Source organism: Meleagris gallopavo, chromosome 7, assembly GCF_905368555.1.
Source record: "Meleagris gallopavo chromosome 7, MGAL_WU_HG_1.1, whole genome shotgun sequence".
Classification (NCBI taxonomy): Eukaryota; Metazoa; Chordata; class Aves; order Galliformes; family Phasianidae; genus Meleagris; species Meleagris gallopavo.
The window spans coordinates 30,818,995-30,835,094 of record NC_139410.1 but is presented as its reverse complement, the minus strand read 5'-3'; the positions used below and the strand labels follow the sequence as shown (position 1 = coordinate 30,835,094).

Below are 16,100 nucleotides of genomic sequence, written 5' to 3'. Positions count from 1 at the left end.
GGAGCTAAAAATATCCCAAGCGTTCTCCAGATCTGCAATTACTCTCAACTTGTGCTTGTCTACACCATTTCTTCAGCTAATCACTACAGCACCAAACATGCCAGAACTGTTTGAAATCAGCATTCAGTCTCAGACACAGTAAAGGACTAATAATGAATATTGTTTACACACATTTAATTCAACGTACCAGAAGCAACTTTCTCACTCTCTTTAGCATTTTATTTGCTTATAAATACAAGTCAATACCACAAGATGGCACTTCCTTACTTGCAACACATACTATTATAAACACGTACCCTCTTCAAATACTCCCAGATGTTTACAACATGTAACTTTTCAGTGGTTTTGAAACATTTAAAAAAGCAATGCCTGCTACAAACCGTATTTGTGTTTGATGTATATTAAATGAGGTCAGGTAATTAAATTCAAAAAAAGAATTTATAAATATTTCAGATACGAAAATTTAAATACAAAAGCAGAGTTTGTATTAATTAAACGGAATAACAATTTAAACTGGCCGTAATGTATCTACATGCTTTTGTTTAATTTAAAATACTTTTTAAACAATCAGACCCTCTAGCCATTCGTCAGAGCACCCATCTATCTACTCAACCCTTTAAAAAATACTTTCAGTTCAGAAACCACCTAGGCTTCTTCTTAGCAATCCTTATTCTGTCCTGTAGGTGGAAATGAAGCTAAATCATATTCCAGACTAGAAAACAGGATAAGAAGGAAGAAACTTTAAAAAACCAGGTAACTTCAGACACTCCAACTCACTATTCTTTGCATTTCTCAAAATACGTGATCCAGTTTTAAAGTCTTTGAACGAAATGTAAACACTAGAAAACTCATTGTTGAAATATGTGAAGAATAAAGAACCCTGCACTAATATAGTGCATAATGATGCTGTGTCAAACTTGTCATTTACGGTAAATGTCACATTTTCCTCCAGATTGTCATGCTTGTTTTTTTTTTTTTTCTTCTTTTTTTTTGGACCAATTCCATTTGATGTTGGTAGACTTTCTTATTTTAATTCCCATTGCTCAACAGGAAGAGATGCATTTTCCAGTTTCTTCAGGAAAGTTTCACAAGATCCAAGACTTTGACTCCATTATTTTTTCTTTTGTAACGAGGTGGCAAAATTTTAAGCTTGCAGTATTTCCGTTCTGCCCGATTATTACACATCAGGAGATTCCTCAAAAAACTGAGAAGTCTGAGAGTTACAAAAAAGAAAGTGGTTAAGGCAGTCGATGTCTACATTTGGATTTCTTTTCTATGTTACATGTCAATGTCTCCATCATAGGCTAAGGTTAGAGGCTTCTGTTGTGGAGGAGTGCTTTGATGCTGCTTGCTTTTTTTGCTGCAAGAAAAATAAAAATATTTCAGGAGGCAAAAAACGTGAACAGTAATACTGTGTGAAGCTCAGACACACCAACATAAAAAACAAACTTCAACATAAAAATCAGCTTCCCACACTGGCTATTTCAGTTTGCAACCAGGTGACATGGCAGCATGGAGGCTTCTTCCAAGAAAGCTGGCCTGGAGCTACTTGTGTGTTATTCCATGGGTGGTGTGGACACGCAGCCTGCCGAGAAAGGGCAGCTCAGTGTGCAGCCAGCAGTGCTTATCATCTGGAGAGGAAATCAAACACATTTGTCTCTGGTGTCTTCTCACAGATGATAAAACAAAGAACACCTCACAGAAAAAAATGAAACATGAGCTGCCTAGACCTGGGATATTCCTATTCTTTTCCTTGAAACAACAGTAATTATTACTGAGAAATACATTTCCTCACTTCTGGTCTTCAAGTGATGGAGAAGCATGTAATGCTATTTTAAAAATCCTCAGTATGCTCCACTGAGCATGCTCCATTGCAGAGAATCAGTAGCTGTATGACTCAAAAAACACAGAAGCTACGCTCCAATGCACCATCCAAACAGTGCTTTTAATTGACGAGAGAATGAGAGAAATAATGAGAGAGAATAAATTCTGGGTGAAATAGGGTAATGCTGTTGTTAGGACATGGTTGGACTCTGTCACCATGAAGCCTCCCATAAGATGTGCTGGTGCAGATCAGAGCTTCAGCATGCACAGTGCCCTATTTCTAACAGCGGCTGGAAACAGCAGCTTTGGACACAAGGCGTGCCTCCTCCTGAGGTATTCACTGCAAAAACCTATGTAGGGATTTCCTGAGCTAAGACATTGACCCAGAAAACCACGCTTAGCACCAAGAAAGCCACTCTCCCATTAACTGTTCTGCCATCTTCTACACCATTTATCTTTCTGGCTTGCACAGCCCCTGACAGCAGTAAGCTCACGAGGTAGTAATGCACAGTGTGAAAATAAAGATCTTTTGTTTATTTTAAACACTTCATCTGATGTCTCCTACTTCTTATATTGCACGAGATAAAGATTCCCCAGGCCCTTTTCCAACTCCATTCACGATTTCATAGTTCTCCACTGTATCAAACACCATTTTCCAGCTGAATGACCCCATTATTTTTGGCCTTTCCTTGAACAGGAAGTAGTTCCTTGATCCAATTGCCTTCCTTGCCTTTTTTCAGCTTTTTATTTTTATTTTTGTTTAAGAATCCAACAGTAAGAAGCCATTCCTAATCCACCAGAATTCTGAATATATAGGTCCACTGATAACCAAAAGTAATTATTTCCCCGCATGACCACCACACGTCTTCACAATCATGTAGGTTAGTATCTGTAATGTGAAGAGTTTAAAATTGCTCTGAGGTAGGGGCCAAATGAGGGTAACTTGGTCTAATCCAAGTTCCATTCTTCCTTAATGCCTTAAGGATTAAATCTTAAAAACAAGTGAGCAAACAAAGCCCAAAACCCCATGCCACACTTACCACATCAGAAAGGATGTAAAAATCAGGAGGACTATGATGAGGAACCCGCTAGCTGATACTCCATACACCCACATCTTCAGCTTACCATCTGTTGGAAGATTGAAAAAAAGACAGAGAAAGAAAAAAGAAAACGTTTTGTTCTAAAGTAAATGAATTCTTCTCAAGAGGATAAGTAAAGAGGAAATACACAAGCAGAACTCATAGCATCACTGATGGGAAACACAACAGTGAGTTGCTGGGAAAAATCCATCAAAAATGTTTTTGATAGGAAAGACATTCCTGTAAAAATCAATTTTTTTGAACACACAATCTTAACTTTTTTAAGGACTTTAGATGCTTTTTGATGAAAGCTGAAAGGAACTCTTTGTGTCAGCTTTCCAGAGCAGCACTATTTCATAACCCACAGCCAGCCCGTACTTGTGGGTCACTTGGGGTAGGCATCAGCACGCCAAAGAGAACCAGCTGCTTAGAGCTGAAAAGTGCCTGGGCAACAAATGGGAATAAATTCAGCTTAGAGGAAGAACAAGGATAGGCTTTGTAATAGTAAGAGGGATGAAGCTGTGCCACAGGAAACATAACAAGCTTCCAAAAATTAGATAGGGCTGCCGACAGGGCTGCCTGGTCTGTCCCCATGCACTGGCAGAGGACTCACTCTACAATCCCTGCAAGAACCCCTCCACACACATTTCATCTCGAGTGTTGTGAAACACTTCCTTCTGATAGGAAGTCTCAATACATCTTACTGGGACAGGTTTTGAACTAAAGCTCTGCATTAATAATAATCATTTTTAAAAGATCAATATTTCTGCTTCTTACTCAGTTCTGGCTGTAAAGAATTCCTGGTGGATGGACATGGTGGTATTTTCTCCACATAGCAGCAGTCGGAGCTGATTCATATCAACAGAGTTATTAATCCACACTGGAGGCAGAAATATGAGCCCTCTCCATGCCCACAGACATGGGCTGACCAAGACCATTTCCAGTGCACTCATGCAAGTGGGGACTTTCTGCATAAGACAGACGTGGAACCTATTTTTCATTTTATGTTGGAATGATCATTTTTTTCCAAAAGGAAACATATTTAATCTGATCCCATTTTTTTCCCGGTTTTGGTTGTGGGTTCTTTTCCCTCTGGGCTCTTTAAGAAGTCTGAGTATTCCTCACAGACTTTCTCCTCTTTTCTAATCACTTGCAGCCTATCTTCCCCGTGAGAACTGCTCTGTTCATCATGTCAGGTTTTACTTCTTCTCCTGATGTTCAGGTATGCAATTTACGGCCAAGAAACATTTAACAGCGCTGCAAAGGGTTTGTCACAGCAAGCACATGGCATCCCACCAGGTCTGCTATGAAGGCAGACAGGCTCTCCAGCTGCAACACGAAGGCACTGGACCACACCAATAATTTAAACAGTACTATTTAAAAAGTTTCTGTGTTGAACTCTGGCCTCCCAGAGCATGGCAAAGAATGGAAAAACAGCCTGATTCAAAATCAGTTCTGTGTGCTCCTGCACAGCATTTGAAAGAACAAAAACATCAAGACCCATTAAATCATTATAAAATTTGTGTTCCAAACCGTAACCAGGAAGGAAAACCACAAATTAAGTACAGAAAGGCACATATACTTCTAGTGACAGATACAGGTCCTTAGACATACACAAATGTCAAGGACTATAGCACTGAAGGATGATAAATGCCATCCATACAGGGAGCACTCACCACAGTTTTGCTATCAAGAGCATAACTAGTAGGCAGCAGTGGTCTCCTGGTTCTGCTAGCACTAATTACTGCAATCTCCCAGATGAGTAAGCCTCAGAGCCTGTTTTAGGGCAGTAATTATATATTTTGTCAAGAGGGAAGACAAAGGGGAACAGTGTGAAGAGCACCAGCCTTGAGCTGGGTCTGAAGGGCACATAGAGACTGAAGAGAACCTACTGGATGGGTTGATGATACACTTAGCACATGTTGCATGTTCATTTACTTACCATACATTGTTGCTGTAACATTTATACTCTAATATTACATAACACTATGTTCTGTTGAAGCTCCTTAGTCCCTATCTCTGTCTTTTGTCCTGGTGGAGAACAGGCTCACAAACGCTGTGCTGAGGTCAAGCTCACCAAAAGGAAGCTTTGCAGCTTGGAAAGCTGATTAAAACAGGACTGCAGCATCCACCTACACCTCTCTCCCTTTTTCTAACCTCATAAAGTTATCAGCTGAAGATGTGACACCTAAGGAAGACAGCCCACAGAGGGCCACGGTTGCTGACAAAAAGGCGATTAACCCCAAACCTGTGACTCAAACAGCTGGTGAACTATGTGGGTTTCTGGATGATGAGTTTGGTCAAAAAACAGCCAACTTTAAAGGGCTGTGGACCAAGCTCTATTAGCTCTGAGACTGTCAACACAAAGGTTAACTACCGTATGCAAATCAAATATGTAAATGTAACATTCAACGTGCAATCACATATATCAGACAGAATTATGGTTCCCGGAATCCCTCAACAAAACCTTAAATTGCATGTTTTCTAAAATCTCATGTTCATTACAAGCTAATAGGAAATAAAGGCAATGTCAGAGAGCAGAAGACAGGGAGGATGGGACTACCAGGATATAGAGGCAATTGAAGTATTTCAGTAAAACTTGACTTATCTGATATTTTTGTTGCTTATTTTCAAGTTATATTTTCATATCATAAATTTAATATGCATAAATTAATTTTAGTCATAATCAAAATGGTGACCAGCTGTTACAGCTACTGCATAAGTCCTGTGCAGCAGCGAGGTGTGTTGCAGCCTGTGTGCCTGTTCCAGCTGGGAATGATGACAGACAAGCCAAAGATGTACTCAGGACTCACTGCTTGGGCACAGCAGCCTGCCTGCTTCTTGCTTGTTTTTTGTTCTCTCAGTGTCTTAACTTCAACAATTAAAACTCCAAACTCTATGCTTTCTACTGTATTTTTTCAAACACTTTTGAAATATGTCAAGAAACAACCCATGTTGTCTTTAATGAAGTCTCAAGCACTTTTTGCTCAGAATCTTCTGAAGTGCTACTTATGTCTTCCCTGGTCCAAATGCATTACTTACTGAAATATCACAGATAATTCCAAGCATCCCCCCAAACTGCATTTAAGTATACTTTTGCAAAATATTGTTGCTTCATTCTCTTTGCTATCTCCCAACATAACAGACTGTGATTACTCTGTACAGTCACAAAGGAATGCAAGATGACACATGAGTTAGAAACTGCGAGGCCGCTCTGCAGCTCCCGATGCAATCTCTGATGTTATGATCTACAAAGCTTGTATCTTTCTTCTGCAGAAACATTGTAAAGAAAATTTATTCCATTCATATTTAAGTTTTTCACCTGGATTAAAAGGTTGAATAGACCATCCTTTGAAAATGTCATGCATTTTGGAGTTGACGGGTTTATTTTTTCCAGCAATCGTCTTAACATCAGCCTTCTTATCTTCTAAACCTGGTACCTTCATGCAGTAATCCAGCAAACCATTTGATCTCATTATTTCTGTATATCCTCGCTCACAACCGCAGACTCCTCTCTAGGTGATAAAAGGGAATTCAATATTAAAACGTTAGTATCCTCTCACAGGACAACACAAATTGTATGTAAACTATCAAGAAACAGCAAGTTACATCATACACATGTAATTAGCAAGTTCACTGCCACCAAACCAAACAGGCCAGGAGCTGGTGCTGCAAACCCACCTCAGCTCAAACAGCCATAATATACTTGGGGAACTGGTTAAGAGAGTAATTACAGAGTAGCTCAATATGGAAACATTCTCATCCCAGCAGGCTTAATCATATGCATCTGTGGCCTGATCCAACTCCTCTTGTCAACAAAAAAAAATTAGCAGTGACCCTGATGGGCATTAGAAGAAATGAACGAAGAAACAATCCCAATTCAGACCCAACTCGCCAATCCAATCTATTTCTGCTCTAGTACCTTCCAGAGCTATCTATAACGAAGCACTGCCCCTCTGACCAAATATCTGCTGCACTGGACCAGTGTAGGCAGTTTCTTCCAGAGGTTTCTTAGAATGTGGTGGTTCACTAAACAGATCCATTTCCTGGATGTCTAATTTAATGTAGCTTTTTTACATTGCATTTCTTTTCTAATTATCCTATAATTACAATGCCTGTGTGGAGGTCTGATATGCTCTGCACGATCCAAGCAGAAAAATGATTTACAGTATCTGTGATAAGAACTTAACCCTGACATCACGGTTTTTGCCACAGCCCCCCCACCTGTTGACAGACACAATCCTGAGCTTTTGGTGCAAAAGGTGAAGGATACCTCAATAGTTTTTACAGCTAAGAAATGCATGTCTACCCATCACTTCACAACAACCGTACCTGAGCTCGCATCCACTGCTAATTCCTTCAATAATTCCTCCCACAAGATACTCAGATGAGACTGAGAGCTGTGGAAGCTAGTTTTAAAACAGAAATATCTACACCTCAGCTGTATCTGGCTACCTGAAGGTTTTATGCTGTCACAGCACTGACACGGAGGACAAGGAGAAGCCATTTTTGGTAGTTCTCAATCTAGACTTCAGTACCTACAGGAAGGGACATTTGTAACCTCAGAGGCAAATAGGAGACAGGCTGCAGATGCTCACCATTTCAGCAAGCAGTTCTGGCTTTGCTTTAGGGGTTATTGTGGAGGTAGTGGGATCAGGCTGCTACAGCTTCCTTGTACTCACAGGGGCCTCCTGCATCCATGCAGGAGCAGGAGAGCAAATGCACTTTTATCTCCTGGCTTACTAAAGTTTTAAACAGTCCACTTGCTATGCGGCAGTAGAACAGCATTCAATGAAAATTAGACCAGAAGGTTTCAAACTCTCCCCATGAAACAAAAGCAAAATTGTAACACTTTTACACTTATACACCTTTACTCATCCGTGCAGAATTATGAAGCTTTTGGACTGAAATTCCTACTACTGCCTCGAGGTGGTACCATGGGCATACTAATCTCTTAGGTCCTAGAATGCATTTAACATTCATACAAAGGTAATGAAAAAGGTTTTGCAATGTTCACTCCTCAGCCACATTCTGCAGCAGCCAAGTACCTGGGTGCAGTAGGAGAAGGGTTTTCTGCATGCTGGGCTGCAGTGCTGAACTTCAGCAGGTTTGGTCTGAAGAGAACACCCTCCTGGAAAAGAAGTTACTTTCAAAACAGAAGAGTGCTTTTCAAAGAAAAGAGAAAAGGGCATGTTTTACAATATTTTCATTGGATCACTATACTGCAGGAAGTGGTTGCTTGCTTATTTTAAATGGCTAAGTACTAGACTACTGAACGCATTAGCATAATATCTGTAGGAATTGTATTAATTAATTTACTTTCACAAGGCAGGGAATTATTATCATACCCATCTTATTAATAGAGAAAAGAGATATACAGACTTAAGCAATTTGCCCCAGGCCACATAGGAAGTTGGGGACAGAATCGGGAATTAGATGCAGATCTTCTGTGTCCTCATTAATGTCTTATCTACATAAGAAGACATAATCCACATAACACCTTAGCCCATTCACACTAGGGAAACTCTGTGCTTCTATAGGAATAAAAAAGTGTTAATGAGTTCTTAACTACTTGGCAACCTTCGCACATAAAACTTTTGTATATTATCTTAACTACTCATTATAAATAGAACTAGATAACATTTTCATTCCTGCTCTCTCTTCATTCATCCTGTGCATACCAAGATAGATCCTGCAGATGTGCAAGCCCTATTACCTTTGCCAACCTCTTGTACAGCTTCAAAGTGCTGACCATGAATTTCACTTTTCATCCTGTGCAGGAGGAATTTGTAGGTCACAGCACCAGCAGGAATCTCACAGTCTGAGTGATCTGAGATTCCTGTCTATTGAATAGAAGAAGCATTACAGAAGCTGGGCTCTTTGCCATTGCATGTGATTTTCTCTTCCTCTCTCCACAGGCTTAGATAGGCCTGTTAGTATAGGCGCACTCATTTCTTCCTGTGGCCAATACAGCAGTCATAAAATTATAGAATCATTAAGAAAAGACTACTAAGATCATCTAGCCCAACAGTCAGTTAGGGTACTTCACCCACATGTCCTCATGCGATGACATGTGAGATGGTGACCTGACAGCAAGGCTGCTGAGTGCCCACCTTTCCTACACACAGTTCTAAACTGAAATCTCGGGGAAATCAGGAAGGAAAGCTCTCCAACTGCCCTCTGAACATGTGGTGCAGAAGAAGAAACACCTGGAAGACGACTTTTCAGCCACGTGTGCTTTTGGACATACCTGTGACATTCACTCCATCTGAGCGCTGACACCACACTGTGCGCACACTGTCTCGCCAAAGGCTGGTTTTCCACAGGTATTCGTAACACCTCCCTCCTGCAACATCAATACAAGTCACACCCTCAGCAAGTTAGCTGATGATACGAAGTTGGGAGGATTGGCTGACACGCCTGAACATGCTGTGCTGCCATTCAGCGAGACCTGGACAGGCTGGAGAGCTGGGCAGTAAGAAACCGGATGAAGTTCAACAAAAGCAAGTGTAGGGTCTTACACCTAGGAAGGAATAATTGCATGCACCAATACAGGCTGGGGGATGAGCTGCTGGAGAGGAGCTCTGCAGAGAGGGACCTGGGCGTCCTGGTGGACGACAGGTTGGCCGTGAGCCAGCAGTGTGCCCTCGTGGCCAAAAAGGCCAATGGCATTCTGGGGTGCATTAAGAAGAGCGTGTCCAGCAGGTCGAGGGAGGTGATCCTCCCCCTCTACTCTGCCCTAGTAAGGCCTCATCTGGAGTACTGTGTCCAGTTCTGGGCTCCCCAGTACAAAAAAGACAGGGATCTCTTGGAAAGAGTCCAGCGGAGGGCCACAAAGATGGTGAAGGGCCTGGAGCATCTCCCCTATGAAGAAAGGCTAAGTGAACTGGGTCTGTTTAGCCTTGAGAAAAGAAGACTGAGAGGGGACCTGATCCAGGTTTATAAATATCTGAGGTGTGGCGGCCATAGCGGTGAGGCCAGTCTCTTTTCAGTGGTACGTGGAGACAGGACGAGGGGAAACGGACATAAGCTGCAGCACAGGAAGTTTCGCACGAATGTGCGTAAGAACTTCTTCACGGTGAGGGTGACGGAGCACTGGAACAGGCTGCCCAGGGAGGTTGTGGAGTCTCCTTCTCTGGAGATATTCAAGTCTCGCCTGGACGCCTACCTGTGCGACCTGGTGTAGGGAACCTGCTTTGGCGGGGGGGTTGGTCTCGATGATCTCTAGAGGTGCCTTCCAACCCCTATAATTCTGTGATTCTGTGAAGTCAGCCTTCACTTTTTGATAAAACCAGAACAAGCTCTTGTGCGGGACAAACCCTGGCAAGGCTACCTGAGCAAGGCCGTGTTTCCACCACTTGTCCAGAGCAGCTCTCTGTGTTCTCAGCAGGCTGACCGATGAGCGCCCTGGAGCGAGCCTGCCGCCCCGCTGTTTCAAAGCTCCTGCCATCAATGCATGTGAGCTCGCAGGAGCTCCACTCTGACCACTCGGTCAGGTGGCAGTCACCTGCATGCAGAGAGAATAAATCACAGGTTTGCAAAAGGAATTGGCCCTAAAGGATTAAGGACAAGCTGAGTACAACGGCTTTAACAGCAAAATACCCAGTTTATCATCCAATGGTATGCATTATTCAGATTTTCTGCTTCATGAGAAATCTCATTTTCTCCAAAAAGAAAGTCTTTTTCAGGTGATCTAGAAACAGCAGACTGAGCATTTACCCGATCTGCTGAAGTACAAATTCTTACTGCAGCAGCTGACAGTGCTCAGCTATGCAAGCAACTCAGTCTCAGAAAGCTATTACAGACAGATACGTAGTGTGACTTTCAAAAGACTTTACCTGGGCAAGGCACAGAGCACGGTAACTGCAGTACACTCTCCTTCAAAGGTAGCTCACCACATAATGCGTTTTCTACTGGCTTGGATGTAGCAGAAACAGATGCATCATGCACTACGCACGTGAGGTTGCGGATTTGCAATCCATCTCCACACTGTCCACCCTAGGAAGTGACAGAAAATAAAGAGACACCCATTGCTGCTGCTAGCAGACGGCAGAAGAAACACCCCCGACTCCACCTAAAAAGAACTCAAAGATATAAATCCAGTTTCTGGGCTGCAATAGTACCCTCAGTTATGGGAAAACAGATGGAGATCATCTCTGCACACAGCTCTACAGAAGCTCAGAGGCAATGGAACACGAAAAAGTGTGTTGCAGCCCAAGTGGGGAGAAGAGCACATAAATCCTTTCCTTTCCACATGTGGGAGATGTGGGAAGAAAGGAGTCACTGAGCAGATGGGGCAGAGCTCAGGCAGGTGCTTTCTCCAGCACAGCACTGGAAAAAAACAAATGTGAAGAGCACAACTTTAGGAATGCTGATCATTGCCCAGGCAGCAAAGCTCTTAGGAGAAGGTATTGTAAAAGCTGAATGCAGTCCTTGGGGTGAGCTCTCCATGTCTTTAGTTAGAGCTCGTGAATTTACTGATTCTTAAGGAATGCCCAGTTCAATAAACACCAAGATTTTTGGCTTCCCTGAAGAGGCCAACGGCAGAGCCCAGTCAAAAAGAAACGTGCATTTCCATTCACCTCCTCTGTTGATACAGCCCAATATGAGCTCTTAAATGGTTTAAAGTCAAACAGCAAAAACCCATCAACGCTTTTGACTAGGCTGCAAAGATTAGCATGTTATGTAATTTCTTAATTGTGCAGGGAGTCAGAGGTTCTGAAGTGGACACAGATCACCTGCTTTACTGAAATGCCACCTGAAGCAAACCACAGTCTGTTAGCACTGACCCTGGTGTGAACAAGCAATGGGAGGCTCCATGCAAGCCATTCCACACTCTTCAGCCCACTCCTGAAATACTCTGCCACACACCAAACTACTTGCTGAAGACTTCCTCTACCAGAAAATCAATATCATTTGGTTAACCTGATGATGAAGAGCTGAAGATGCTGTGAGAATTGATGCCCTGAGGCTATTTCTAGAGGCTGGAATTGTTTCATTTTTTTCTGAAAAACAGAGCTGCAGTGATGTCTGAGGTACACAACTTAAACCTGTGTGATGCTTTATGAATGTGTGTCTCAAGCCTTGTGGAAATGGCACTTTGCAAAATTCAGTAAATAAAGCTCAAGAAGAAGGATGAAACATTGCTTTTATATAACCAAGGGAAATGCTACTTTGAATCACTTGGCAGTAGATTCTTTTAAAATAATGGACTTCATCTATGGAACAGAATGGCTCCTACCAAGTGCATTTATTCAGCAGCGCGTTTGATAGCAGGAATCTCAAGAATATCTCTCCTGTAAACATGTGGTACCTTTTTCATTTTCTCCAGACCTCTTCTGTTGCTGACGCACAATGAAATGGAAATAGGGGCATAAATAGTTGGACTGAGAGTAGTTGCTTATCAAAAGCATCTTAGAGAAGCATTAGTGTAGATTTACCATATGCAGCCAGATTTCAAGTTTTTAACACTGTGTTTCATTTTAGTCGGTCTGTAACGTACTGTTCTAAATTACCGTTTCACCGCTGAAACCTCTATTGCAGCCTGAGATTAATGGTGTGTGAATAACTCATGCAGCTGTCAATTGGGTTAGAGTTCTTGGAAACTGCTGGTGGAAACAGAATGCGATGTGGAGAAAATTCCTCGGGGAAATGGGCACTAATCAAACTGCAGCCTGCGTGCAGCTCAAAAGTGGATCAAGGAATTACTGAAGATTACTGGAAAGGACAAAAAACTTTTAAAAAGATACTTGTTCTTTTATAAACGGGACGTAAATATACAAGGATTTGTTGACACAACGATGTATGAATAGTCATACAGCGGCAGAGACATAAATATAAATAACATGGAAAGAATGCATTTTTTGGTAGTCTCCACTATAAAAGTTAGCGCGCCCTCAAAGCAACATTTTTCATTCTTCTATCAGGCAATATTGACAACACATTTGTTTAGGATAAAAAAAAAAAAAAAGAGAAATCATGGACTCTAAACCAACTCCAAACAAACGTGTTAGCTTTTTAACAGTGCCTTCCATTTGCTTGCTTTCACTCAAGACTAGAAATGCATTTTCACAATAAACTGAACACATTCAAAAGATAAGGTGTCGTACTGTCATTCACAGAGGAAAATGACAGTGGGCTTTTTTGATGTTTTTGGCAAGGTCATAAGCAATGCAGGAGCAATGCATTAACTTCCTTATCATCCTAAAAATTATTCACGTCCCCAAAATTATACATTTGAAGACCGAATTAATCGGTGTGGAGTCAGTAGAAATTTGCTGCAGTAACGGCACAATGAGGACTCAGAGAGCAGCTGCTAATCAGAGGAGCACTGCTGAGGAAATGATCGAATATTCAAAACTTTGGGGACCAAATTTATACTGTAAGTACTCTTCCTTGGGAGGTGCGAGCTGAGGTCTGTCCATGTAGCAGCCACCTATAGCACTCCAACAGCACATGGACTCACAGTCCCAGTGAGATGCTTTGTTGAAACGTGCCTTTAGGAAAAGTTCTCCCTTTTTAGCTTTTATTGGGATTCATACGTACCCACAATCATCTTAGGTAAAGAGCCGACTGGCCAATACTTTCACAGGTTGATGAGCATTTCATCAGGTAAAAATTTTCCTTAATGAGAAAGCATTGTCTGAATATATTTAAGGAACCATCTTTTACAACACTTTAAATTAAAGAAGAGGTTCTTGGTCTTCTTATCAACGTTAGGCAGCTAGTTCTTGATAATATCCAGCTACTTGGCTTGTATTCCTTTAATGAAAAAATTATGAACACTGTCACCCACTACTAATTTCTATTTTCTAATTATTATATTTTTTACTAATCAATGTTAAACACTTCAGCTCCCGTGGGAAAAAGACTGATGTAATGCAACCCTTTAAGATTATATGTATTGCCCATTTTCCGAGTTCCACATCCCTCTGAATGCAGCAGAAATGCCCACACCTACAGGACGGGTGCTCTTGGCATGGGGAATTGCCTGGGGAGCAGTGCACTGATTTACAGACTGTGAAAGCAAGCACTACAAAACACTTAGCAGGCTGTACTCCTGAACACGCACACACCTCTAATTATTCACACAAAGTCAATTTAGCATAAAATAGTTCTTCTACAATTAAGAAATGCAGTCTCAGTTATCTCATAAAACAAGGAAGAAATACTTTAGCCTTATAATGAGTTGTCCTGTTTACATTACTCCAGGAGGACAATTTCATGACATGCATTTTGGTCCTACCATGGGATGTATTTACCTTCTTCTACAAAACATCCTTGAAAACACGACTTCTGAAAGCTTTCTTTGGAAAGTACACTTAAGCTTCTTTTCCAGAAAAGCATAGGAATAAATCACCTTGTATTTATGAACTACATTTAATTCCTAAGCACCTCATTAAAGAGAACTGAACGTGGAAAAAAATGGCTCCTCTCCAAAACAAAGCAAAGGGGGGAGAAACTACAAGACAGTAATTTAAGGAGAGAAGCAAGCTCTATCTCACTGCAAGTGCAGGATGATATCTGGCTAAGCAAAGGCTGTGATTACTTGCTCTGAGCTGAAATATAGCAGGGTTCTGGATGTACACACTTTTAATCTGCATGATGTGTTATTTTTCTAGAATGTGTGGAGCCTTAATTCAGCTTCTCTACTAATTCTTTTATCAGCTATGTTAGCTCCTCTGCTTGAATCGCTCATCCCTAATGCTTAGCAGAATTTGCTTACCTTTGCTGGACAAAATATCAGCTAAGGATGTTATACATAAATAAATACTGAGTGCAGCACATACAAAGGCTGAATTCACATCCTTATCTGCAACGAGTTGTTAAGCACAGGAATGAAGAAGAAAGGTGACCCTAAAATGTATTTCTGGTTCTGTGATCCTGAGCTGTCCAAAAGCTGTAATACTCCAAATTTCATCTCCAAAAAGCCATGTAAATTCTGGCGTTTGCTATTGGTCCATTAGATGCAGCCAGAAATGGAACAAGCATTCAAGTCATGCATGCTGCACTAAAGGGCAGATCAGAAAACACAAATAATGTGTCTTCACTTCCACTTTTGTCTTCCATTTGCTACATTTGGCAATATGGAAAATCAGGCAGGGGCCTGTGCATAGGTCCTTTCCCCAGGATGAGAAAGAGCAATTCTCCACCTGAACCACAGCATACAGGCGGGTTTCATTGTGTCTGGGAAACTCACACACGCTGCCCATTAGTTACCAATTAATCTATTTTGAATACAGGAAACGTCAAGTAACAGCTAAGGAGAGAAGAAAAAGCAGGGGGAAAAAATATCAATTCAAGGCTGACAATGGCCAATAGCAGTGGGAGAACAATTGCAGTGTGGAGGGCATAGGCAGAGCCCACACTGACTCTAGCCATTCTCCATCCCTTAAAAAGAGCAAGAAGGAGACCACAATCCTTACACTACTGCAGGAGAAAACCTTCTATATTGTTCTTAGAAGAAGAGACAAAGCTATTTTCTCGTTAGAGTTGCTTTATATAACTAAATTATAGGTCACCACAACTATGCTTGCTCAAGCACATTCACTCCATAAATCTTCTTTAATACATCTATAAGCTCACACTAGTTGAACATATATTGCTATAAATCGCTGCTGCCAGCTGAGAGACCACGTGCACAAGTTTACATGCCCCAATTTCCCCTGCGTCTCCAACAACTGGAAGAGAAACACCTCCCACTCGCAAGGAAGATCTACGGTTACCCCGAGGTGGCTGTGAGCCGTATACCTGGAGTCTGCAGGGTGACCAGGGCCCGAGATGCCAGCTGTAGCAGGGCTTCACCGGGCAGCTGCGGTGCTGGCTGAGCTGTGCCGGGCAGGGCCGGCCCTCGGCCGCGGCCTTCAGCAGCACCGTGCGCCCGCGCACCATCTGGCCTGAGGAGAGAAGAGATGGCAGTCAGCAGGAAGGAATGGATCTGGGGGTTAGCATGGTTACAAGCTCATCTTCCATCAATAAAAATGCTCTTTTTCAAAAAGAAAAATAATAATAAAGCAATTGTTGGGGAAGACTATTCGGCTGATACGGATCCAATTACCAATCTTCTGCCGCCCGATGCAGTTGCTGATATTTCTGAGCACAGTGTTTAAACACAGCTTTGTCTGTTTCCCAAATATGTTATTTGTTTATGCAACACAGTTAAACACTTGACTAAATTCTGATTATTAAATATGACAA

General features: G+C 41.8%; 1 protein-coding gene across 3 annotated transcripts in view; it reads right to left on the bottom strand.

The window, feature by feature from the left end:
* Nucleotides 1–157: 157 nt before the first annotated feature.
* Nucleotides 158–16,100, bottom strand: part of THSD7B (thrombospondin type 1 domain containing 7B) — a 291,869-nt gene continuing 275,926 nt past the window's right edge. For 2 of the 3 annotated variants that reach the window (XM_085228059.1, XM_085228060.1), the window contains exons 22-29: nt 15,654–15,799; nt 10,742–10,901; nt 10,237–10,410; nt 9,154–9,249; nt 7,952–8,034; nt 6,226–6,418; nt 2,865–2,952; nt 158–1,360 (exon numbers count right to left, since the gene is read on the bottom strand). In XM_085228059.1, coding sequence (XP_085084185.1) covers nt 1,279–1,360; nt 2,865–2,952; nt 6,226–6,418; nt 7,952–8,034; nt 9,154–9,249; nt 10,237–10,410; nt 10,742–10,901; nt 15,654–15,799 — 1,022 coding nt within the window. In that variant the 3' untranslated portion in view covers nt 158–1,278. Of the gene's footprint in view, nt 1,361–2,864; nt 2,953–6,225; nt 6,419–7,951; nt 8,035–9,153; nt 9,250–10,236; nt 10,411–10,741; nt 10,902–15,653; nt 15,800–16,100 lie in introns of those variants that run through there. The other variant, XM_085228061.1, reaches the window with a different exon arrangement.